Genomic DNA, 26,730 nt, shown 5'->3' with positions numbered 1-26,730 from the left:
TGATTGATGACTTCAGGCTTTACGGTGTTCCTGCTTCTATTGGGGCATGACAGTGGTTAGCACCTGGCTTCGATTGCAACCTAGGGTGACTATCTTTGTGGAGTTTGCAATTTCTTCCCTCGTCTGCGTGGGGTTCCTCCGGGTGCTCTGGTTTCCTCCAACAGTCCAAAGATGCACAGGTTAGGTGGATTGGCTACACTAAATTATCCCCAAGTGTCCAAAGGTTAGGTGGGGTTATGGGGATAGGGCCTAGGTTGGGTGCTCCTTCAGAGGGTTGGTGCAGACCCGATAGGCCTCCTTCTGCATGGTAGGGATTCTATGATTTCTTACCCTGAGCTAGTGACTGCTTGGCAGGCACAGATATCTGTGGTGGGGGGCACTTGCTGTGTGTAGAGGGAAAGTAGGACTTCACTTGTCCTTGGTCATCAGTGAATATGGCGAGCTTGCCTGAAACCTACACGAGTACATGTTTTCCGAAAGTGCTTTAAAAACAGATTTTCACATTTATGCTGACCTATAGTATGCAACCGCTAATGTTTATATACGGACTATTAGTATGCTGTTTTATTGCCTCTGCCACATCTATTAGTCTACATCTCAAAAACCAATGAATAGAAATGAATGAACACATACCTAGAGTCTAGTCTTCCCAAACTCCAGTTATAAGGATTGAGCAAAAGACAATGGTGAGTGGCAAATAGGAAATTAGACAGGATACAAACATTGCCCACCTTATTTAGCAACTGATCGATGGCAAATGAAATCATACCTTCTAAACAGGGGCAGCACGGTAGCATTGTGGATAGCACAATTGCTTCACAGCTCCAGGGTCCCAGGTTCGATTCCGGCTTGGGTCACTGTCTGTGCGGAGTCTGCACATCCTCCCAGTGTGTGCATGGGTTTCCTCCGGGTGCTCCGGTTTCCTCCCACAGTCCAAAGATGTGCAGGTTAGGTGGATTGGCCATGATAAATTGCCCTTAGTGTCCAAAATTGCCCTTAGTGTTGGGTGGGGTTACTGGGGATAGGGTGGAGGTGTTGACCTTGTGTAGAGTGCTGTTTACAAGAGCCGGTGCAGACTCGATGGGCCGAATGGCCTCCTTCTGCACTGTAAATTCTACACAATTCTATGTCAACATAATATTAGATAAATTCCATATTCCTTCAGTCCTTGCACAAGGGCTGTTGGTCTTTTCAACAATTTGCCTCTTAGAGCCATGGAACCCCTACAGCACAAATGGGGGCCATTTGGCCCATCGAGTTTGCACCGATCCTCCGAAAGAGCACCCTATCGGAGGTTCACTCCCGCAACTTATCCCCCTAGCCCCAGTTAACCTGCACATCTTTGGACTGTGGGAGAAAACCAGAGCACCGGAGGAAATCCACCCTGACATGGGGAGAATGTACAAAAAGTTACCCAAGGCCGGAATTGAACCCGGGTCCCTGGTGCTATGAGGCAACAGTGCTAACCACTGTGCTACCATGCTCCCCCTTCCAAAGTATTTCAAAAACATTTTCTAGCTCTCTTCAGCCGCTCATTTTTCACTTTCAGAATTACAGTTTCAACTGTATGCATAAAATCTTGTGTGAAGTGGGGAAACTGAAGCTCATTTCAAAGCTCAGTTCTTTTGACTCTATGCCTCTGATGAACTGTTGTGTACTATAAACTTCTCAGTTGCAACTGGCAACCAACCCAAATACATTTTCTTTCCGTTCTCCCAAAACTCCAAAGCTTAAGTGCCCACAAATATAAATATGTAGACCAACAATTGAATGCAACACTTTACAGGTCAAAGCAAATGCAAATTCTGATTGCAGTCATGAATAAGTTAACAACAGGTCTATTTTGTGACAGACAAGCAACAATCCAATTGCGCTTTAAACAGTGTGTAGGTTTTACGGATCTTGCTTTGGCAGCAAATAATTTGAAACACAGATCTGCATTTCCAAGAGATATTTTCACATGAGAATCATGGATTGAAAGGCTTTTTTCATAATACAACGCCCACAAGTTGAAAATGGTATTGAATGTTATATTTGAATTCAACAAAAATTAAAACTGCATTGCATCCTGTTGAAAGGGGCTGTACACGACTCAAGTGAAAGGACATCATAATATCTTGAATCTTATACAAGTTCAAAATTAGCATGCATCATCTTCTGCGATAAAACTCCCAATTTGCCAAAGTGGAATTTTTGCAACACTAACCCGTTAATTTGTAGTGATACATAGTGAGTGTCAAACCAGACATTGTGCTGACCCAAGGTCTTCAAAAGCTCTTGACGGATGACCTGAGTGATGGTCAGATCTCCAGTGGATCCAGTTCCACGATTGTCAGTCTCAGAAACTTTGCTGACAAAGAGAAAAATTTGGTGAGGAGCAGTTGCAATTATGGACAAATTACTTTACATTGATACAATCCCTTAAACATAAAAGGGAAGTCCAAAGTTGGAAATGAAGCAGTGGTTGGCAAGAACACACGAGTCAAATGAGTGTTCCTTGGTGGTGGATGGGGTGTGATGGAGAGAAATGTGATGAGAAAACATAAAAACAAATTGCTGCGGATGCTGGAATCTGAAACAAAAACAGAAAATACTGGACAATCACAGCAGGTCTGACAGCATCTGTCTTCTCTCTTCCTCCACAGATACTGTCAGATCTGTAGTGATGGTCCAGTATTTTCTGTTTTTGCTGTGATGACAAAAGCAGTTTGGAGGTAAAGGTGGCTGTGACTATGGAAAGGAAATCATTCATGTCAGCTGAAGAAATTCACAATGCTTAAGATTACCAAAAGGAATCGTCAACGAATTAGGGTGGGAAATAGTGAAGCTAAAACAGGTAGGAGAGGTCATTTAGGGCAGCACGGTGGTGCAGTGGTTAGCACTGCTGCTCACAGCGCCAGGGACCCGGGTTAGAGTCCCACCTTGGGCAGCTGTCTGTGAGGAGTTTGCACTTTCTCCCCGTGTCTGCGTGGGTTTCCTCCGGGTGTGCCAGTTTCCTCTCACAGTCCAAAGATGTACAGGTTAGGTGGACTGGACATGCTAAATTGCCCCTTAGCGTGAGGTTACAAGACAGAGGATTGGGCCTAGGTAGGGTCATCTTTCAAAAGGGTCGGCAGTCTCTATGGGCTGGATGGCCTCTTTCTGTACTGTAGGTATTCGATAATTCTATGAATTCCTAGATGATAATTATGAAAGCAAAATTACTGGGGTTGCTGCAGATCTGAAACAAGATATACTGGAAATACTCAGCAGATCAGACAGCATGAATGGAGAGAGAAACAGAGTTAACATTTCACGACAATGAATATCTGAAACTTATATTTACTACTGCTCATTTGTCATGACTATACAACGATACTTGTTCCCATTATTTAAATTAGGGAATGCCAGATATTCCACCGAGACATTAGACACAAGCAAGTGCTTTAACTCTCCTGTAACAAAGTATCTTACCGGGTATAATCATGGCCTGCTTACCGAATTGTAGATACCAGGTCCGAAGAGCCCAGGTTATCCTGTAGCATTTTCTTAAGGTCAGAGAAATAGAGTGATGAAAATGTCTCAGTCATCTCATCCTCATCATTATATTCCAAACTTGGTTCGGTAATTGGGTCTGGAAAAGGGCGGGCCTTCCTTGGTGTTTGACCACGAAATGCCAGATAACCAACGAGAAACCCTGAGGGTCAAAGGAATGATAAATATACTGTTAATCTTTAGCAATACAACACCCAAAGAGTTTACCAATCAATGCACTTTGAAATGCATATTAGGTAGAATGCATCAACTAACATTGCCAGAATAAATGTCAGATGTTTAAGACATTGAATTCTATACAAAAATTTTTTAAAATTCACAAGTCAGTTATTATACTGATCACAACTGTGCTCTTAACAATACTCTACATATCCCACAAGGAGCGGAGGGAGAGTGAGAGGCTGGTGGTGGAGATGGTGAGGGTAGACAGGAGGTATGCGGAAGAGCCTGAGGAAGGATTGTTGAGGAAGAGGCGCAGCCTCCAGGCCGAATTCGACCTGGTGACCACCAGGAAGGCGGAGGTGCAGTGGAGGAAGGCCCAGGGGGCGGTCTACGAGTATGGGGAAAAGGCAAGCCGGATGCTGGCGCAACAGCTTCGGAAGCGGGACACAGCTAGGGAGATCGGGGGAGTTAAGGACAGGGGAGGGAGCGTGGTGCGGAGTGGGGTTGGCATCAATGGGGTCTTCAGGGACTTCTACGAGGAATTGTACCGATCCGAGCCCCCATGGGAGGGATGGGCCGTTTCCTGGACCAATTGAGGTTTCCAAAGGTGGAAGAGGGACTGGTGGCGGGACTGGGGGCCCCGATTGGGCTGGAGGAGCTGATCAAAGGGATAGGAAGCATGCAGGCGGGGAAGACACCGGGGCCGGACGGTTTCCCGGCCGAATTCTATAAAAAATATATGGACCTGTTGGGCCCGCTGTTAGTTAGGACCTTTAATGAGGCAAGGGAGGGGCAGGCTTTACCCCCGACGATGTCCCAGGCACTGATCTCCTTGATCCTGAAGCGGGACAAAGATCCCCTGCAATGTGGGTCTTACAGACCGATTTCCTTGCTAAATGTAGATGCCAAGGTGCTGACGAAGGTCTGAGCCACGAGGACTGAGGATTGTGTGCCGCAGATCATCCATGAAGACCAGACGGGGTTTGTGAAGGTGAGACAGTTGAACGCGAATGCGGAGGCTTTTGAACGTTATCATGATGCCGGCGAGGGAGGGGGAGGCGGAGATAGTGGTGGCGATGGACGCTGAGAAAGCCTTTGATAAGGTAGAGTGGGGGTACCTGTGAGAGGTGCTGAAGAGGTTCGGGTTTGGGGAGGGGCTTGTCAGGTGGGTTAGGCTGTTGTATGAGGTCCCGATGGAGAGTGTGGCCACAAATAGGAGGAGGTCAGAGTACTTTCGGTTGTACCGAGGGACGAGACAGGGGTGTCCCCTGTCCCCCCTGCTCTTCGCACTGGCGATTGAACCCCTGGCTATGGCACTGAGAGAGTCGAGGAACTGGAGGAGGTTGGTGCGGGGTGGGGAGGAGCATAGGGTGTTGCTTTATGCGGACGACTTGCTGCTGTACGTGGCGGACCCGGTGGGAGGAATGCCAGAGGTAATGAGGGTCCTTAGGGAATTCGGGGACTTTTCGGGGTACAAGCTCAATATGAGGAAGAGCGAGCTGTTCGTAGTTCAGCTAGGGGACCAGGAGAGGGGGATTGGCGAGCTCCCACTAAAAAGGGTGGAGAGGAGCTTCAGATATTTGGGGGTCCAGGTGGCCAGGAGCTGGGGGGCCCTGCATAAGCTTAACTTTACAAGGCTGGTGGAGCAAATGGAGGAGGAGTTCAAGAGGTGGGACGCGTTGCCGCTGTCCTTGGCGGGTAGGGTGCAGTCAATCAAAATGACGGTGCTCCCAAGGTTTTTGTTCCTGTTCCAGTGCCTCCCCGTGTTTATCCCAAAGACTTTTTTCAGGCGGGTTAAGAGGAGTATAATGGGGTTTGTGTGGGCGCGAAGGACTCCGAGGGAGAGAAGGGGGTTCCTGGAGCGGAGTAGAGATAGGGGGGGGACTGGTGCTGCCCAACCTCTGTGGGTACTACTGGGCCGCCAATGCGACGATGGTGCGCAAGTGGGTGATGGAGGGGGAGGGGGCTGCATGGAAAAGGCTGGAGACGGCGTCCTGTGTGGGTACGAGTCTGGGGGCGCTGGCAACGGCGCCGCTGCCGCTCCCTCCAAGGAGGTATACCACGAGCCCTGTGGTGTTGGCGGCCCTCAAAATTTGGGGGCAGTGGAGGCGGCATAGGGGGGACGTTGGGGCCTTGGCGTGGACCCCATTACGGGGGAACCACCGGTGCGCCCCAGGAAGAACAGGGAGGGTTTTCGGGGTGGCACAGGGCAGGGATACGAAAGTTGGGGGACCTGTTTGTGGACGGGAAGTTCGCGAGCTTGGGTGAGCTGGAGGAGAAGTACGGGCACCCCGGGGAACACCTTCAGGTACTTACAGGTAAGGGCGTTTGCCAGACGGCAGGTGGTGGAATTCCCGCGGCTACTGCCACACACAGTACAGGACAGGGTGCTCTCGGGGGGGGGGGGGGGGGGGGGGGGGGGGGAGGAGGAGGAGGAGGAGGAGGAGGAGGAGGAGAAGAGAGTGGGGAAGATCTCGGAAACTTACCAGGTGATGCAGGAGGAGGAGGAGGCCTCGGTGGGGGGGTTTACTTTATTTTTGTTTATGTTATTTACACTGGAGAGTCTGAGGGGGTGTATACACCTGTTGTGTTAAGTCGGGGTGTTAATGTTAATTTATTATTTGTGTACAAGGGGGGGGGGGGGGGGGGGAAGAGAGGAGAGGGGTTTGGGGGGTTCCTTTTTTAGATTGTGTTTTGTACTTAACCCTGTTGGGTTCTTTTTTCTTTCTCATTTTGTTATTGATATTTTATGAAAACCTTTAATAAAAATTATGTTTAAAAAAACAATACTCTACATATATATTCATACATTTACAACACAGGGCCCATTCAACACTATGTCTATGCCAACTAATGTTTTTTGCAATCCAAAACTAATCCCATAACTTTGTTCTCCCAGCTACAAATATTTACCCGTTTATGGTTAATGGATGCAACATCTCAGTTCTTACGTCAAAGCTTTGTGCATGACAATCTTTCACAGAAAAACTTCTAACCACTCATAATTCTTATTTGGTGTGAGCTCCCAGAAATTGCATTCCCCATTACCAGAAAAACAAGTCACCAGTGCTGTCCAAGTCAAAATTCTCAATTATAGCAATTATATCACAACTCCTTGGTTTAATGCTCCAATTTTGTGCTAAATTACTTCTTATTCACTAACACACGCTGAAAACATTTTGACAAGTTAATCATTATTCCCTTTTAGCTCCAAATTTATTTTTCTGATGCTTATTGCCGATTCTACAATGAATTTACTTGTATGTCACTTAACTGCAATACGAGTTTTGCTCATGTTCCAACAGATATAATCCCCTACTATCCTCACTAATCTTAATCTAGACTCTTCTTCCCTCAATTAATTAGTTTAAAATCAACCCTCCCACTTTCCTATTTACCCTCCAAAAATACACCAATGCAGTTTCAGTTCAGAAAAAAGCTGGCCTTTCGGCAAGGCATCTTTTTCCTTCAGAACTCACTCTGATTCTTCTAGAATATTAACTCTTCTACCCCAAACTAGCTCGCTACCAATTCATTGAAATTTCTAAAAACTTTCCTTCTTTAACCTGTTTGGCACAAGATGAAATGTGAAGATCACTGAAGCACAATCTACTGCTCAACTCTTTACACTCCCCAGTAAGACCTCGAATTCACTTCGACCCTGTTCTCTCTTTCCCTTCCCAATGTTTTCCACCCATCCTGGCACCAAAAAAAGATAATGCACCAACTGGCACTCTTATTCACAGATGCAGAAAAAAAACAATTTATTCCCCTGTATCACTCAGAAGCTATTTGAGGAGCTGAATTGTGATCTGACTTGTACGATTGTAGATTCAGAGACAGAAATGGAAACAAAAGGCACAATGATCATGAAAGTTGCTCCAAAAGCTGTGAAGTTCACGGATACCACTTATGGAGGAGGGCAGTAAAAGGTCAAGAGTGCAGACTCATCGATAAATTTCACTTTGCGAATTGTATGTACAAGGTTAAATTAAGAATTGTGCAAATACTTTGGGATAGAACTTGAGACTTCGAAGGCGGTGGTCAGAGGGGAGCTGACCTCGATACGGGCCCATAGGGAAAAGAAGGGCAGGGCAGAGACGGACCGACTGGTAAAGGAGATGCTACAGATCGATAGGAGGTATGCAGAGGACCCAGAGGCAGGGCTTTTAAGGGAGCGGCGAAGGCTACAGGTGGAGTTCGGCTTGTTAACCACAGGGCGGGCCGTGGAGCAGCTGTGAAAGGAGAGGGGGGGTGATCTATGAGTATGGAGAGAAGGCCAGCAGAATGCTTGCACAGCAGCTTAGAAAGAGGAAGGCAGCCAGGGAGATAGGGAAAGTAAATGACGGAGATGGGAACCTGGTTGGAGATTCAGCAGGGGTGAATAAGGCGTTTAGGGATTTCTACAGTAGGCTGTATAGGTCGGAACCCCCTACGGGCCGGAGGGAATGAGGCACTTCTTGGGAGGGGCTGAATTTCCTAAAGGTGGACGGGGAGCTGGTAGAAGGTCTGGGGCCCCCGATCAGGTTGGAAGTGATAGTGGAGGGTCTGAAAGCCATGCAGTCGGGTAAAGTCCCGGGGCCGGACGGGTACCCAGTGGAGTTTTATAAAACGCTCTCTGGGATATTGGGGCCGGTGTTGATGAAGATGTTCAATGAGGCAAGGGAAAGAGGGGTGCTGCCCCCGACGATATCACAGGCCACGATTTTGCTGATTCTGAAGCGGGACAAGAACCCGGAGCTGTGTGGGTCCTACAAGCCGATATCCCTGTTGAATGTGGATGCCAAATTACTGGCCAAGATTTTGCCCTCCAGGATTGGGGATTGTGTTCCAGACGTTATTGGGGAAGACCAGATGGGATTTATTGAGGGTAGGCAGTTGGTGGCCAATGTCAGAAGGTTGTTAAACATGATCATGATGCCCCCGGAAGGTAGGGAGGTGGAGGTAGTGATCGCAATGGATGCAAAAAGGCTTTTGATCGGGTAGAATGGGATTATCTGTGGGAGGTACTGGGACCGTTTGGACCCAATAGAGGGGATGGAAGAAATCATGCAGATTCATGGGGAATTTGGCCGGTTATCGGGGTATAAGCTAAATATGGGGAAAAGTGAGATATTTGCGGTCCAGGCGAGGCTATTGGGAGAGCTGCCGTTTAGATTAGTAGGGGGAAGCTTAGGTACCTCGGCATTCAAGTGGCGTGGGAATGGGCCCGGCTGCATAAATTAAATCTGGCCCGACTAGTAGACCAAATGAAGGACGATTTCCGGAGGTGGGACGCGCTTCTGTTGTCACTGGCCGAGAGGGTGCAGACGGTGAAGATGACGGTCCTCCCGAGATTCTTGTTTGTGCTTCAATGTCTCCGCATCTTTATTCCGTGATCCTTTTTTAAACGGGTCAACAAAGTGATCCCTGGCTTTGTTTGGGCAGGCAGGACCCCACGAGTAAGGAAGGTAATGCTTGAGCGGAGGCGGGGAGAGGGCGGGCTGGCGCTGCCAAATTTTAGTAACTATTACTGGGCAGCGAATATAGCCATGATCAGGAAGTGGGTGGTGGGGGAGGGGTCGGCATGGGAGCGTATGGAGGCGGCTTCATGCAAGCGCACCAGTCTGGGGGCGTTGGTAACTGCGCCTCTGCTGTTCCCGCCGGCACGGTACTCCACCAGTCCCGTGGTGGTGGCGGCCCTGAGAGTCTGGGGGCAATGGAGGAGACAAGTGGGAGTAGAGGGCGCATCGGTATGGTCCGATCTGTAATAATCACCTGTTTGCCCCAGGAAGTATGGATGGGGGGGGGGGATTCCGGTATGGCAGAGAGCAGGGATTGAGAGGATGGGGGATATGTTTATAGAGGGGAGCTTTATATGAGGGCGCTGGAAAAGTTTGGGTTGGCAAGGGGAAACAAATTCAGGTATCTGCAGGCACGGGACTTCCTACGTAAACAGGTCTCAACCTTCCCGCTCCTACCGCTAAGGGGGATTCAGGACAGGGTAGTTTCCAGAGGGTGGGTAGGAGAAGGGAGTGTCTCTGACATTTACAAGGAACTTATGGGGTCAGAGGAGACACAGACCGAGGAGCTGAAGCGCAAGTGGGAGGAGGAGCTGGGAGGAGAGATAGAGGATGGTCATTGGGCGGACACGTTGAGTAGAGTCAACGCACCCGCAACATGTGCCAGGCTCAGACTGATACAATTCAAGGTTGGCAATCAGGCTCACATGACAATGGCCCGGATGAGCAGATTCTTTGGAGTGGAAGACAGGTGTGCAAAATGTGCAGGAGGACCAGCGAACATTGTCCACATGTTCTGGACATGCCCGAAGCTTAGGGGATTTTGGCAGGGGATTGCAGATGTCATGCCCACGGTGTTAAAAACAAGGGTGGCACGGAGTCCAGAGGTGGCGATTTTCGGAGTGTCGGAAGACCCGAGAGTCCAGGAGGAGAAAGAGGCAAACGTTCTGGCCTTAGCTTCCCTGGTATCCCGGAGACGAATACTATCAGCTTGGAGGGACTCAAAGCCCCGAAGTCGGAGACCTGGCTATCGGGCATGGCTAGCATTCTGTTTGGAGAAAATAAAGTTCGCCTTGAGGGTCACTGTTAGGGTTCGCCCTGAGGTGGCAACCGTTCGTCGACTTCTTCGCGGAAAATTAATCGTCAGCAGAAGGGGGGGGGGGGGTGTTAGTTTAGCTTAGAGTAGGGGGATAATAAAGGTGGGACCTGTAAGGGAGGGAGACGGCTTTTGCACTACGTTTATAGTTTCATGTACATTGTTTATTTTGTTGTTGTTATACCAAAAATACCTCAATAAAATGTTTATTTTAAAAAAAGTTGAGACTTCATTGCAAGGTTATTGCAGAGGTTACAAAGTAGCATCATTGTTTTAAAATTATAAGTGCACAACAGAGCCCTAGAAAACCACAAAAGATAAAATCTGAGAAACTTGCTGGCCATAGTCTCGTCAACATAATTTAATTGGGCAATTAAGTGCCTAGAAAAATGATATTGAGCTCACAAAGCTTTGAATTACACAGAGGTACGAGGCAGGGGTGCCCGCTGTCGCCGCTGCTGTTTGCGCTGGCCATAGCGCCATTGGCGATGGCTCTCAGGGGGTCGGCAGAGTGGCAGGGGATAATGAGGAGACAGATGGAGCATCAGGAGTCGCTCTATGCCGATGACCTCCTGTTGTATGTTTCGGATCCGTTGGAGAGTATGGGAAGGATGATGGGCCTGTTGGGGAGATTTGGAGGGTTCTCGGGATAAAGGCTGACTGTAGGGAAAAGAGAGGTATTCCCGCTGAATGGGCAGGCACAGCGGGCTAATTTAGGGATGTCATTTACGGTAGCGAGGGATAGGTTTAGGGATTCAGGTAGCGAGGGAATTGACGGGGCTCCATAAGGGGAGCTCAACGAAGCTGGTGGAGGAGGCCAGGGAGGATCTTAAGAGGTGGGATACACTGCACTAAACGTTGGCAGGGAGCGTCCAAGTGGTGAAAATGAATATTCTGCCGAGGTTCTTGTTTATCTTTCAGGCTCTCCTGATCTTTATCAAAGGCTTTTTTTCTGAAAGTGGACAGTCATCTCTGACTTTGTATGGGCGGGGAAGGTGCAGAGGGTGGGGAGGACCCTGTACAGGGGCAGTGGCAGCAGGGGGGGTTGGCGTTGCCAACTTGCTTCATTATTATTGGGTGGCGAATGTGGACAAGGTGCGGCGGTGGTGGGAAGGAGAAGGGGTAGAGTGGGTTAGGATGGAGGAGGAATCTTGTAAGGGGTCTAGTTTGAGGGCTATGGTGACAGCAGCATTGCCAATGGCTCCGACTAGGTATTCAGGGAACCCAGTGGTGCAGTCCACGGTGAAGATATGGAATCAGCTGAGGAAGCATTTTAGGGTGGAAGGGATGTCGGTGCTAACGTCGCTGTGTGAGAATCATGGGTTTGAGCCGGGGGGGGATGGATAGTGTTTATGGGAAGTGGGGCTGGTCAAGGTGAGGGATTTGTATTTGGAGGAAGGGTTCGCCAGTCTGGAGGAGCTAAGGGAGAGGGTAGAGCTGCCATGGGGTAGTGAGTTCAGGTATCTACAGGTTAGGGACTTTGCACAAAAGGTCTGGAAGTGGTTCCCGAGATTGCCGGGATACACCCTGCTGGAGCGACTGCTGCTTCCGGATGTGGAAGGGGAGGGAAGAATTAAGGATATATACAAGTGGCTGGGGGAGCAGGGAGGCGAGCGGGTGGTGAAGATCAAGGAGAAATGGGAAGCGGAGTTGGGAATGGAGATCAATTGGGGAGTATGGAGTGAAGTACTGTGAAGGGTAAACAGGACCTTCTCTTGTGCAAGGATGAGCCTGTTCAAGGTGGTGCACAGAGTGCATATGACTCGGGCGAGAGTGGGTTCTTTCAGGGGGTAGCAGATGAGTGAGAGAGGTGTGGGCAGGGGCCAGCGAATCATGTGCACATGTTTTGGGGTTGTGAAAAATTGGGAAGATTCTGGGCGGGTGTTCGCGGTCTTAGCCAGGATAGTGGAGGAGGAGTGGACCCGGACCCTTTGGTGGCGATATTTGGGGTTTCAGAGAAGCCGGAGCTCATGGACAGGAGGAAGGACGATGTCATGGCCTTCGCCTCTCTGATTGCACGGCGACGAATTTTGCTGGAGTGGCGGTCGGCATCGCCACCGGGGGTAGCAGCATGGTTGGGTGACCTGTATGACGTCCTGCGGCGAGAGAAGATAAAGTATGAGTTAAGGGGCTCAGCAGGGGAGTTCAAGAAAAGGTGGAGGATGTTTGTGACTGTGTTTGAGGAGCTGTTCGTCGCGGGGGGGGGGGGGGGGGGGAGAATCTGTACAAACTGTCTAGTTGATTGTTGGGAAGAATGTTTCCTGGGCTGTTTATTTGCTGTAACCTACTTTGATACAAGTTTGAATAAAATGCGTTTTTTTGAAAAGTACCTGGAAAAAATTGCTCAAGTACAATTCAAAACAAGCATACAGAATTTGATATCAATTCAATTGTTGCTCATACAAAATCAACACTTACAAACTTCAGTGTAGGTATAAAAGCCATTTTTGACCCAACATTATTCGATCATGAGCAAACTACAAAGGTTTCCCCCTCACCGAGCAAATATTTTTGGCTGGATAGAGCAAGGTGGAAAATTGTATGATGATATTCAACCCAGACAGGAAACATCATTCTTACCTATTAGAACAAACAATATCACAGCCATCAAATATCCCAGGGGCTTATAGTTATTCTGAGGTTTTTCGATCTGGGTTTCCATGCCATCTGCCATTCCATCTCCCATTTCCTCATCATTCTCAGCCTCTGCTAATTTCATCTCGACTCTGCTGCCATCCCCATCTGTTCGACGTGTTAGACTGAAACGTGTATATGATCTTGCCTCAGCTCCAAACTAAAGGAGGAAATGTTTCATGTGTTAATAATTTGTAAATAAGCAATACTCTTCACAATAATGGAGATTTAAAAACATTTTCATGCAAGTCAGTAATAATAATAATAGCTTGTCACAAGTAGGCTTCAATGAAGTTACTGTGAAAAGCCCCTAGTCGACACATTCCGGCACCTGTTTGGGGAGGCTGCTACGGAATTGAACCTGTACTGCTGGCTGTGTTCTGCATTACAAGCCAGCTGTTTAACCCGCTGTGCTAAAGCAGACGCCTAAGCTAAACAGCTTAGCTCAGCAGAAACTTCACGAAATCTTGGCCCACCTTTGAATAACGCAGGTTCAACAAGATCAGCAACATGACCCTCCCAACTTTACCAGAATTTTAGTTAACTTGTGAACAAGACCCTTGCCCAACATGATTTAAAAAAAAAAAAAAGATTTAATTGACATGGCCTTGAGGAAACCTAGGTGAAGGGTGATGACACCGTTATCCTTAATGAAGCTTCGTCGGCTGGCCAGATCTTCCACCACTTATCCTAGGATGACCATTGTGACAGCAGTATGGAAATTAACAGATTGCACTTTGCCATGACTACTCCTCCGACATTCCTCCTTTGAACATCTCACTTTGTTCCGCTGCTCTCACCTCTTGTTCAAAATTAATCATTCTCTATCACCCTCCCAAGTATGTTAAAAAGCTTTCTTACTGAGAAACTTCACTGCTTTTGTCCTTCAGCCTCTGCACCGAATGGCTTTTCATCCTCACGATTTCAACTCATCATGCTCTCTCCTCCAGGTTTACCACCCACTTTCTCTCTCCCTCTAAGTAAATCTCCCTAACCCACTTTAATGGTCACCTTGATCATGTCATCTTGCATGGTCTTGCTCGTCCCACAGCATCAATCACAGAAAGGTCAACTCACCTCTATGTATCAATCTCCACCTTAGTCCCCAATAAAACCCTTATTCACTCACGTCCTGGCTGCTCTTCCTAGCATGGTGCTGATCTCCAATGCAGACAAGAGAAGGTGATCCAGGCAAGCCACCCACTGCCAGATTTGGCTCGACCTGTTAGAACACGGTCGAGTCTTGCTCTCACCTGCTAAAACTATGTTCTTCCAGGAACGCAAAGATAACTCCAGCTCATTTTCTCTACTGCAAACCATCTTCTTAAACCCCTCTTATCTCCACCCTCACCGTCAGCAATGTGCGAGGAATTCATGGCCTTCGTCACCAAGATCAAAGCCATCCATTAGATGCTTTGGCTATGTATACCTACCTCTAATCTCACAACCCTCCAAAATATCTGCATTCATCCAATTCTGATCTCTTGAGCACCCCTGCTCCACCCATTGGGGGGCTGCTCCTTCAGCTGCCTAGGTCCCAAGCTCTAGAATTTCCTCCCTATGCCTCACTTCCCATCTTTAAGACACACCTTAAAATGCACTAAGAGGAGGAGATGGCTTCTTAATTGAAATATACAAGATCCTGAAGAGTCTTGACAGGTTGGATGGGAGAGGACACATCCTTTTGTAGAAGAATCTAGAACCCGGGGGTCAATGTTTTAAAAAATAGTGTCACCCATTTGAAACAGAGGTGAGACAAAATTTTCTGAGGGTTGTGAGCCTTTGAATATGTTTAAGGCAGAGGTGGATAGATTTTGTTTTATATATAAATTTAGAGTACCCAATTCTTTTCCTTTTCCAATTAAGGGGTAATCTTTGGGTTTGTGTGGGTGAGACCCACGCAGACATAGGGAGAATGTGCAAACTCCACACGGACAGTTCGATCCCGACCCCGGGTCCTCAGCTCTGTGATGCAGCAGTGCTAACCACTGTGCCGCCCAGAGGTGGACAGATTCTTGGTAAGCAAGTGGGTGATAGTTTATTGGGGAGACGGGATGCAGATCAGAGGTTGCTATCAGATCAGGCATGATCTTATTAAATGGTAGAGTGGGTTTGAGATACCAGATGGCCAACTCCTGCTCTTTGTTCGTATGCTCGAATTAAGCCTTTGATCATCCATCCTTCCTCACTCAGGCTGGATGAGACATAGAAGTGCCCCAGGCTGCATTGGCAAGTAACTGGAGCGCAGGGAACAAAGGAATACCCCGTTTTTACAGCATTAGCTGCCATAAAGGAGATTAAGTCGTTCAGCCAATCAGTTGTGCGTGTGTGGGGGGCGGGTAATGTAAGACAGTCAGGTCAGGTGGGGGGGGGGGGGGGGGGGGGGCTGAGTCCGGTCTTTAAAATAGTTACTCTGAAGTTAAAAGTGCTTTTTTCCCCTTCTAACTCTTTCAGAGTAACTATCAGGATAAAACTGGCAGAACCATCTGAAGTTAATGATTTCAATTGTTATTGGTGTGGTTCCCAGCCCAGCGCAATTGTCCAGGGGAGGTTAGCGTCTCTGAACAATTGGCAAGTAAACCCTTACGTAGGAACTTCCTCGAAGGATTCTCCAGCGCATCATTGGAATACCCCCTAAATGTGGCACAGGGGAACCAGAAAGTTATGGGCCAATATCTTTGTGGCCTGGCATCATATTTTATGAGAAGTGCCTTGGAATATTTTATTATATCTATATAGTGCCCTTAATATAAGTTGTTGTTGAATACCATGTCATCTTCACAATTTGTGTGAGTTCAAATCAACTTACATGTGACGCACGAGCTTTGTGATATAGCCCAATTGCAAGAGCAAAATCCCAAAGGTCTTTCAAAAAAAAAAATCAATACACATTATTGTGTCTCCAAAAGCTGTACAACTCCCAGAACATTAAAATACAATCTCAATAGTGTGATTATGCTTGTGTGATTCTCAATTGTGTGATTATGCAATAAAAAAACCTACCAAACTTGAAATGGCCACTCTAGCACGATCCATTGTGGAATTGTGATGAAATTGAGATAGCTGAAAAGAGAAAAAAACGACATCAGCAGTAAGTCTCAGTAACATCCTACTATCCTATTAGTCTAAGAAGTTCAATATTTTCCAGTTATTATTTAACCTGAATCATGTATATAACATCTCTCCCCCTCAACCACAACAATAAATAACTCAAGTCAAAATATGTAACCCAGGTTAGAACGGAGCAGAAAAGGTTAAAAAGCAAATTTTTCCAAGGCTTGCTTACTTTTTGGGGAAGAAAAAGGAAACCCCTTTTGGGTTCCAGTTGGTCCCCCATTTCTAAACCCAAGAAAATCTTAGATAATCCAAAACATATTGTAATACCAGCAAATATCAGGAGCTTCGCAAGTATCATTGTATGCCACATGTGGGGGTAGGGAGAAAGGCAAGCAAGGAAATTCTCAAGGACCTCTACAGGTGCTCAATGCTGACGAACTTTCCAGGTAATAAATAGGTGCCTTTGCAGGACAAGTCTGTTTTTCCCCCTGGAATAGGTCACTAGCACAAAGTCAGAGTGGGAGGGGCACCACTCAACATCAAGCATGGTTGACCAGGAGCCTCTCCCACTCATACCGCCTACTCTAGGGATGTTGGAAGGATTTCACAGAATTGTTACGCTGCAGGAGGCGGCCATTTGGCCCATCGTGTCTGCACCATCTCCAAATGAACATCATGTTCGGCATGGCAGCACTGTTGCTTCACAGCGCCAGGGTTCCAGGTTCGATTCCCGGCTGGGGTCACTGGCTGTGCGGAGTCTGCATGTTCTCCGTGTCTGCGCGCGTTTCCGCCGAGTGCTCCGGTTTCCTCCCACAAATCCCGAAAGACATTAGGGGAATTGGATATTCTGAATTCTCCTGTGTATCCGAACAGGCGTCGGAATGTGGCGACTAGGGGCTTTCCACAGTAACTTCATTGAAGTGTTAATGTAAGCCTACTTGTGATAAAGATTATTATAATTTAGTGCCATTCCCCTGTACCCCTGGGCATTTTGTCTCTATTCAAGTAATCATGTTAACAATCAACCTGTTTGACCATGTTATGCCACACGTTCCGTGATCAACAAGTCCTGGAGTGGGACACAAATTTGGAGCTTCTGGTTCATTAGGCAGGGATGCAATCCACGATTCCTCTCCAAGAAAATGCTCAATGATTGCAGTTCTTATTTACATACAATTACCAATTGGAGGAGTGCCCAAATCAGTCATCAAATGAACAGATGGTTTTCAAACTGCTGTTCCAAGTTGAATGTTTAATTTTTTGCCACTAAATTAGTTATGGCATCAATAATCGTTCTAGTTCAGCAAACTAATTATTGTGCAAGTGGTTCTCTTTTTAAAAGAGTGAACCTTCGTGCTGGATCCATTATGTTACTGATTCACCATGAATGTCACAGCAGTCAATTAGCTCAGTATTTACCATATCAAATTATCCTATTTATTCCCATCATGCTTTTGTTCTACAGAGATGAGAGGTTTAGCGTATGAAGAGACATTGAACAGTTTAGGCCTATATTCTCTAAAGATTAGAAGAATGAGGGGAGGTCAAATTGAGGTATACAAAATGATAAATAGTATGGGTAAAGTAGACATGGAGCAGATGCTTCTTTGGTGGGGCATTCTAAAACAAGGTCATGGTCTTAGGATAAGAGGTAGAGTTGAGGAGAAATTACTTCTCCCAAAGGGTTGTGAATCTGTGGAATTCTCTACCCCAGAGTGTGATGGATGCTGGGACAGTGAGTAAATTCAAGGAGGGGTTGGACAGATTTTTAATTGGTATGGTTGAAGGTTATGGAGAAAGGGCAGGACGGTGGAGTTAAGGCCAGGATGAGATCAGCCATGATCAGGCTCGAGAGGCTAAATTGCTTATTCCTGCTCCTAGTTCATGTGTTCGAAGAAAAAAGCTACTCTGGCTGATTTCACTGTCCAGCTCTTGGTCTTTAGCACTGGAGGTAACAGCACCCCAAGTACAAATATGGTTGGTATTTGTGACCAATAAAGGGATTTCTTGATTAATATGAAGATCAAGGTTAATGGGAGAAAGCAGGAGAATGGGGATGAGGGACATCTTAACCATAATTGAATGGTGGAGCAGACTTGATGGGCCAAATGTCAAATTTTGCTCCTATATCTTATAAGAATGTAGTACACCGCATGTTTAAAAGCTTTGAAGTGAATGGCTCAATCAAACATTGCAACTATAGTAACGTCAATCCAGAATGTTTTTACTGGAGGAAAAAGTTAAAAATTCAATACGGTTTAATTTTCATAGCATCCATTAATGTCATTCTCTCTAGTAGGGCATTGCTTACTTGACCTTCAACTTGCACAGACGTCAGGCATGATTATTAAGGTAACATTCAGGACAGACATCATCAGAAGCCATGGATAAGGTGAGAAAACAGGGAGCAAGAGGTACGAGTTAGTCAACATTAAAATAATTTGGTCCCAAGTGATTCGTTATCAAAACTCTTGCTTGGGTCATCAAATAACCCTGCTCCTGAAGGCAATACTACTTTCTCAGTGTTCTAAACTGCCCTTGACATGAAGCCAAGTAAAACAAAACAGCTGACTCTGCGTTAACAAAGCCCCTTATCTACTTTCATTGGTGTTATTTTATTCTCAACATCAGGTTTTCAATAACTCGGTTGTCAAATTATTCTGGAGCCATTATCTTGAGCAGAAGCAGAAATATCTATTGCCATTGACGAATAACGGTAATGAATTTTTAAGATTAAAACAAAACAAAAAGGAGATTAAGACAATGTTGATATGGAGGCCATTACTACTAGGACACAAAATTCCCTAAATATATGATAAAGAACATTTTTTAAAAAGGGGAGCAGAGGAGTGCAAGCAGGATAAACTCGGAAAGCCAGCACAAACGACAGGGTGAATGGCTTCCTTCTGTGCATTAAAATTTTACATGTGTAAAAATTGCGACAAGGATAGTGTTTGCATTGTTGAACATTTAGGAACTATATATACTACATACACAGCAAGGCAGATATTAGAGTAGCACAACATATACAGTCAGCATCATAAAATGGCCTCGAATGAACGTTTTTACAATGTAGGAATGCTGTTTCAACCTTTATCTAAAATTTTGTTGAGTAGTTAACTGAAAAGTCAAGCATTCTGGAAGAGGTGGCAGTCTAAATTCACACAATAGGAATCATAATTTGTACTGATCTTCATAAATTAAGTAGCTCTTGGGCAGCACAGCACAGCGGTTAGCACTGCAGCCTACCGCGCCGAGGACCCGGGTTTGAATCCCGGCCCTGGGTCACTGTCTGTGTGGAGTTTGCACATTCTCCCCGTGTCTGCGTGGATTCCACCCCCACAACCCAAAGATGTGTAGGTTAGGTGGATTGGCCACGCTAAATTGCCCCTTAATTGGAAAAAAAAAGAATTGGGTACCCTAAATTTATTAATTGTAGCTCTTAAATTACATATAAAGCTTAAATTCAGTTATTTAAAAAAATCCTATTTTAAAAGTCACATTGGTGTCCAGAGTAGAGACTACCAGATGGCACAACTTAAATGCAACTCCCATGGGTTGTACCACGTAGCATTTTCTAATGGTGATCCAATTATATAAAAAACAAAGATTTGACAAATGTAGGACCACAAACCATCTGCTGCCATGTCAAAATATAATCAAGTCGTTGTTAACATATTGTCACCCCCATCAATCACAATAAAGTGGAAAATAGGTTTGCAAGCAATAGGAAAACACAGAAATCAACTCAAACAATATAAGTTGTTCAACTCAACATTCTAAATTACACCTCCTTGTGCAGACCATGCACTCTGCTTTGGGGATACTTGGGAGCAGTACTGCAACTGTAATTCCAAACAGGTCCCAGATGCCCTCTAGAGGGCACACCGTTTCCATCTTGCTTCCAGGAACTTGCATATTTAAAAAATCGTGTGGAGATTAAATAGACAAGGGCAAGTTTAATGCACAGGTTTCATTCTTGGAGTTACAGGAGTTTCAAGACTAAGTGATTAGCTTGAGTTGCAGTGAACAATTTCAGCACATGTACAGCAAAGTTGTATGCATTAGAGAAACATCAACCTTATGAATGCTCAGTTAACCTAGTGCCACATGCGGGCTGAAGGAAGGACATGGACCAGAATAACAGAAACCTTTTCTCTTTAAAAAGTGTCACAGGATCGTTAACATTCATCCAAGATACATAAACGGTCATTCACCCAAGATACATAAACGGACATGTCTGATTTCAGTTCAACGTCTCAATTAAAAGATGGCACCTCCAACAACATGACAGCATAGATTAGAAACTCCAGAGTGTTGCAGGGCTTCAATTCTCCGGTTCATCAGTAGCATGTTTCTCGGACACGCACGCTGGTCGCGGGATTCTATCTTGCTCCAGCTGGTCAATGGTATTTCTCCCATTGTAACTACCCCACACCGCCGCAAGAAAAGTGAATCGCAATGACCAGATAATTTCAGCCAATATTTACCTCAGGAAAGGTGAACACTTCCAACTGAACCAAGCTAACAGTTTGGAACATTTAAAATGCAATACTTTGGTGGCACGGTGGTGCAGTGGTTAGCACTGCTGCCTCACGCGCCAGGGATTCTGGTTCATTCTCGGTGCCCAGGTCACTGTCCATGTGAAGTTTGCACATTCTCCCGGGTGTCTGCATGGGTCTCACCTTCACAACCCAAAAAGCTGATTGGCCACGCTAATTGTCCCTTAAATTGGGAAAAAATAATTGGGTATGCTAGGAAATAAAAATAAAATTCAATACTTTCACTAACATGTTTTAAGGCTGTGTTTTGAGTCAAACTGGACAACCCGAAGTTGGAAACACGGAATGCAAGTAGGTGCGACATCGACATATTCTGACAGGAGTACACATGTATACAGAGCCCCAAATCTAAAGATCAAAGACTAAAACTGTGCTCATCGCCATTTTAAGAAAATCGACCTATCCCATTCCTCTCGCGGAGTATATCTGCTCAGTTGTCCGCATCTCTCTCCCTCTCAGACACCCTGTCTTTCTTGTCTGAAACGTTGGGGCGGTCTCCACTCGTGGGAAGGTCTCCACTCGCGTGAAAACAAAGGTTTTCTTATTGGGGGCTGGGGAATGAAAGGAACCTTCATACGTTGAATCATTTGACCACCCAAACAAATTCCACAATTCCCACTCAAAGGAATTGAGATACTTTTCACGCCCCCATGCAAAACCCAACTGAAAAGACATACACGTTACTTAATATCCATTTCCGTGGCTGCCAAAGGTTAATTGAAACTAATGTTCAACTTGAATGCCCAAGAACGCACTGGTCGGAGAAGAAATACACGGGCCCATGTTGAGGGGCATTCAAACAATTGAAGGCCATCGCCCAAGGTCCCTATCCACGATCGGGCTTTCGGGTGGACGAGACGTTTTCAACGAGAGAATTCACGTCAAGAAGCCACGTTTCCATACCGGCCGCACGAACGCGCGTGTTTAATTAATTCACTTCACAGAAATACACCCCCCTCCCTCCCTCCCCTCTCGTCGCAACAATTCAATGAAAGTCAAAAAAACGACCGACAATCTTCTCTTCGCGTCTTTGCATTCATCAGAATGTCACTTACCCGGTTAAAAATATAATTGAGGGCAAGAAGGCGCTGCCGCTTCTTCGCGCGCGGGCCACGACCGGAACTGTGACCCGGGAAGCAATTCAAATCACACCCACTTGATGATTGATTCACCTCACTGCACAACCCCCACACTGAGCTTTCTCTGGAGCCCTCTTCAGAGACGCCCCCCCCCCCCCAAAAAAAAAACCTTTCTGAAATCTTTAATTATATAGTAGGTGGGGGTAACAATCGCGCGAGTGAATGTGTAGCCTCCATATGTCCTGAATGTGATTCTTTTCATATTGAAATGGACTAAGAGTGTACTTCAAAAACAGCTTTTACCATTCGAAATAGTAACTTAAATATTACGTGGCTTTAGCGACGATTCTGCGTCCCAGTACGGTAGCATTACAGTATTACACCTGGAAGTCCCTCGGTTCATCCTTCTGCTTAACCGTGCAAGCTAGAGCAAGAAAATTCCGAAAGACGGATGAAACGCATTAAGATTTAAAATTGATGCGCGGGGTGTTAACGGTAATTTTGCAGCAGGGTTAAAAGGTTTACTGAAAGAAAATACTGAAGATACTGGTTAATGTTTTGCACACTGGAGCATTGATGTTCCCATGGATTAATACGGAGACAATAGCTCACTCCAAGCTTCACATGTACCACCTTCGGAATTACCAAAAAGACCTCCCTCCAATACCCCTCCAGCTTTGAACAGAACCAAAACATACAAACGTTGTTTGCGGGGGGGGGGGGGGGGGGGGTCCTGGACCCCCGCAACATTCACAGACATCCTCTACTCCCTCAAAGAGTCGGCTCACCCTCACCTTTGTGAGGTGCGCCCTATACTCCACCTTCAGCTGTATCAGCCCCAACCTTGAAGTTGAAGCATTCACCCTCCGGAGGCACCTCACACCATAACCCCACCTCCATGCTCTCTCCCAACTCGTCTTAATCCCCTTCAGAGGTGTCTTCTCTTTCCCAGAATCTCCGATACCACCCCCTTCTCCATTCCCCCTGTCGTCAGCCCCTCCTCTGACAGTGTGGAGGCCGGCGCCACCAGAAAGCTCAGAACCTCCTTCTTAGCGAAATCTCGGACCTGCAAATACCTAAACATTTCCCTCTACCCCAACTCATATTTCGTCCCCAGCTCCTTCAGTCCCGCAAACTGGCCCCCCAGAAGCAAATCCTTTAGTGCCCTCACTCCCTTCTCCACCTATCTCCAAAAGTTCCCATCCCACTTCCCTGGCTCAAATCTGCGATTCCCCCAAATCGGCATTTCCCTTGATCCCACCCCCAGCCTAAAGTGCTGGCGCAACTGCCTCCAGATAACAATTGCCAGGTTGAGTGCAACTCCAACCACACAAGAAGCTCGACACCACCCAGGATAAAGCAACCACTTGGTCACTTGCCCTTCCACCAACTTAAATTATTTACTCACGTGACCATCAACGCACAGTGGCAGAAGTGTACACTGCATACAATATGCACTGCAGCAACTTGTCAAGCCTCCTTTGACAGCGCCTTCCAAACCTAAAACCTCCACCGCCTAGAAGGACATGGGCAGCAGACATGTGGGGTCACCACCGACTGTACATTTCTCTCTATGTCACACCTCTTCCAGATGTGGAACTACTAGAGTAATTCCTCCAATGTAACTGAATCAAAATCCTGGAACTCCCTTCCTAACAGCACTGCAGATGCACCACAAGGACTGTAGCGTTCAGGAAAGCGGCTCACCACCATCTTCTCAAGCGCAGTTAGCGGTGGGCAACAAATGTTGGAACTTAACCAGCCCACATCCCATAATAAACAAATTAATAACTGGAATAGAAACTTCCTTTGTAAATGTTGTATGTAGCAAGATAATAATAAAAATAAGCTTTATTAGTGTCACAAGCAGGCTTACAGTGACACTGCAATGAAGTTATTGTGAAAATCCCCAAGTCCCAGCACTATGTTGCCTAATTGGGTACGCTGTGGGAGAATTCAGAGTGTGTGATTCTACATTTCTGAGATTAAGTGTTGACGGCAACACCAAATCCGTGGGCTTTTACGACAGAACCGTTGCGGGCCTAGCACCAGTGCAGTGTGGAACACAATCGATTCCAATGAAAAATGGTGCGGGATTCGCAGGTCCATGATCAACACTCGGGAGGCGGACAAGTTGATGGCACTGGTTGTGCTGAAATGCGCCCATACAGCTGATGGGTTGCCTGGGGCCAGAGGGCACCCAGGGGGGACAAATATACAACCCATGGCACTAGGTTCAATGTGGGCTGTTAGCAGTGTGCACAGCTACATGGCTGCCTTGCCGGCTGCAGCAATGGTGCTCCATGCCTGCCCACTCCGACCCCACCTCCTGGCCACTCCCCTCTGCTCCGCACTGGCAGAAGCCCCCCGGCCAACGGCACAACTGTCAGCAAACATGCCGATGTTGCGTATCTTCCATACCCCCTCTCTTCCTCAGCAGCCGTCACGCTGGTTTCACAATTTTTAAAAGCTCAAGTGAACCACGCCGTCGGAGGTGGAGAATCGCAGAGGCCCCGGTGAATACCGGGTCAGGCTCGCCAAATGATATGCGTATGGTGTCTACTGCACGTGCATTCTAGAATGCATTGAAGCTGCTGTGGTGGTGCCGGAGCATTGTAATTTGGCGCCTGCTGCGTTTTCAGTGTCGGGACCGATTCTCCGCCCAAATGCCTTTCCTGATTTTGCTGTCAGCCAACGGAGAATCCCACCCAGAATGTCCAATTCACCTAACAAACATGTCTTTTGGGACTTGTGGGAGGAAACCGGAGAAACCCACGCATACAAGGGGAGAATGTGCAGACTCCACACAGACAGTGACCGAAGCCACGAATTGAACCCTGGCTCTGTGAAACAACAGTGCTAACCACTGTGCCACCCAAGAGTGCAAGTGATGACATTTTGCAGAGGTTCTTTTTTCCATTGTAAACATTTGTATATGAATTTGTAATCGGTATATGAAATCAACAGAATGTATGACCACTTATGAATAAGACAGGACTATTGCCTACTCTCGACCCCTACTTTACTCGAGAACTGGTTGATTTTGACTCCTAACGTGCAATGCCAGAGGAAATCTATTGATATACAATATCTGGACGTGGGTTCAGTATCAATACAATACAGATTCAGTATCAATTTACAAATTACAAAATAGGGATTGCAGGTGACTGATGAGATCACTTAAGTTTCCATTTTAGTTGATTTGACACATAGATGGCAAATTAAATTGACAAATTGGTGGCATATTTTGGGAGACAACATATATATTAAATGGTAGAACTTTAAAAAGATTAGAGGAACAAAGAATTTAGAGGTTCAGATCAGCAGATCTTAAAGTGGAAGACAAATTGATAAAACAGTTGAAAAATATACAAAATCATGGGCTGCATAACTGGAGTAGCAAAGCAGAGAGGTAGTGATAATACACTATGATTAGGCTGTAGCTGCTATATAATGCCCAGCTTTGGACACCTTATTTGAAAGGACATCAAGGTCATAAGAGAGCACAGTAGAAATTCACCACAATTACAACAGAATTAACATATTTAGCTATAACAAAACACTAGACAAAGCATGCGTTATTTTAAATTCTGTGTTTTAAAGCTGTTTGCACATTATTGTACAGGCATTAAAATTTAAACTTCGTTTAGTCCAATGAAAATGCTCACATCATCCTTTTCTTTAATTGTAGCTCGCCTGTGACAAAAAAATCCTGTGGATTCAAATCTCACTCAAGAGACTTCTGCACATTAACTACTTAGACCATGATGCAGTCGTTCAGAGGAGATGTTAAGCCAGGGCCTTCTGATATGGGTGTAAAAGAGCCTATTCAAGGTGCTTTCCAAAGGGCATGTCTTGGCCATCATATTTTGTTTAACCACTTCGCAAAGCAGGTGTTTTCTAGGTATTTATAGCATGGTTGTTTGAGGAACCTGCTACTTACTACATTGCTTAACACTTCAAAAAATTAATACATGGCTTTTGCAGCCTTAGGACATCCTATAGTTGTGAAAATTGGAAACACGTTCTTTCACATGACCAGAACATTTATGTTTTTATTCTTGTTCGAATTAAGTTCCTTGTTCTAATGGATTTGCAGAGAGAATCAACAATTCTAATGTGGAGAAAATCAATTCTAAAATTCTAATTACATCAGAAAAATCAAGTCTCCCAAATGTTACTTTAATAAAAGGTGGGGGGGGGGGTAAATTTTAACAATTTATGTCCAAATTGGAAGTAATGTGCTCTTTCCTTCAACCATAACGCAAACAAGTTACTTTCGAGCCAATTCGCTTGAATCTTAACAGTGGAGGGTGAAAACCGTGTGCTGGAAAAAGGGACCCATCTCACGATTTCTGAACAACCGATCTGGCCGAGCAGCTTACACGGTGCAATGTCCTTCCCCACGTCGTCTTCACCCAACACTGTGCAACTAACTCAGTCAGCCTCAAATTACAGAAGAGCCCCAGAGAGTGAAAAAGTAAAAACAGGAAGAGAATTTATTCTATCAGACTTAACTGGATCAAATCACGCAGCAGGGTGGTTTGTCTCAGGCAACAGAATTACGGGGTGGTTTTTTGAGCGACGATGCGAACCCTCAGTGATTTGAGGGTCAAGTCATTCCAGCTGGACCCTCACTCCCACTGACCTTCCCTCCTGCCCTTAATGTGCTTGAGGCAGGTTAACGAGGGCCTGAGAGGAACCGCCTCGCAGCGTCGAGCCAGTGACTCGGACCCCACCCAGGGAGCCGGCGACTGTGCCGTGCCCACTGCGACCTCCATGGTCCTTACCTCAGTGCCGCCGAGCTTCCTCACTGAGCGAGCAGGCGACCGACCATCCGTCCTTCAGCGGCTCGCGGCACCAAACTCCACACCATACCCACACCTCACTTCCGGACAGGCAGCCAATCCGGACCGTCCGGGGATGGTGGGCGTCGCTGGTGGACCATACCACACCTCGTTTCCGGACAGGCAGCCAATCCGGACCGTCCGGGGATGGTGAGAGGCCTCTCGGAGGGCGGTTCAGAGTCAAGCACATCGCCGTGGCCCTCGACCGCGGCAGGCCAGACCAGGTTAAAAACTACACATTTTCTCCTCCTCCACCGC

General features: G+C 46.4%; 1 protein-coding gene across 5 annotated transcripts in view; it reads right to left on the bottom strand.

Moving 5' to 3' along the window:
- Nucleotides 1-26,528, bottom strand: part of LOC140389705 (transferrin receptor protein 1-like) — an 80,314-nt gene extending 53,786 nt beyond the window's left edge. The window contains exons 1-5 of one of the 5 annotated variants that reach the window (XM_072474102.1): nucleotides 26,416-26,528; nucleotides 15,931-15,990; nucleotides 12,874-13,087; nucleotides 3,478-3,676; nucleotides 2,207-2,350 (exon numbers count right to left, since the gene is read on the bottom strand). In XM_072474102.1, the coding sequence (XP_072330203.1) occupies nucleotides 2,207-2,350; nucleotides 3,478-3,676; nucleotides 12,874-13,087; nucleotides 15,931-15,963 (590 nt within the window). In that variant the 5' untranslated portion in view covers nucleotides 15,964-15,990; nucleotides 26,416-26,528. Of the gene's footprint in view, nucleotides 1-2,206; nucleotides 2,351-3,477; nucleotides 3,677-12,873; nucleotides 13,088-15,930; nucleotides 15,991-18,295; nucleotides 18,319-21,281; nucleotides 21,399-21,601; nucleotides 21,660-26,415 lie in introns of those variants that run through there. The other 4 variants (XM_072474105.1, XM_072474104.1, XM_072474101.1 and 1 more) reach the window with 4 other exon arrangements.
- Nucleotides 26,529-26,730: the final 202 nt, after the last annotated feature.

Source organism: Scyliorhinus torazame, chromosome 14 (genome assembly GCF_047496885.1).
Source record: "Scyliorhinus torazame isolate Kashiwa2021f chromosome 14, sScyTor2.1, whole genome shotgun sequence".
Taxonomy (NCBI): Eukaryota; Metazoa; Chordata; class Chondrichthyes; order Carcharhiniformes; family Scyliorhinidae; genus Scyliorhinus; species Scyliorhinus torazame.
The sequence above is the reverse complement of the archived record's forward strand: the minus strand, read 5'-3'. Positions and strand labels throughout refer to the sequence as shown.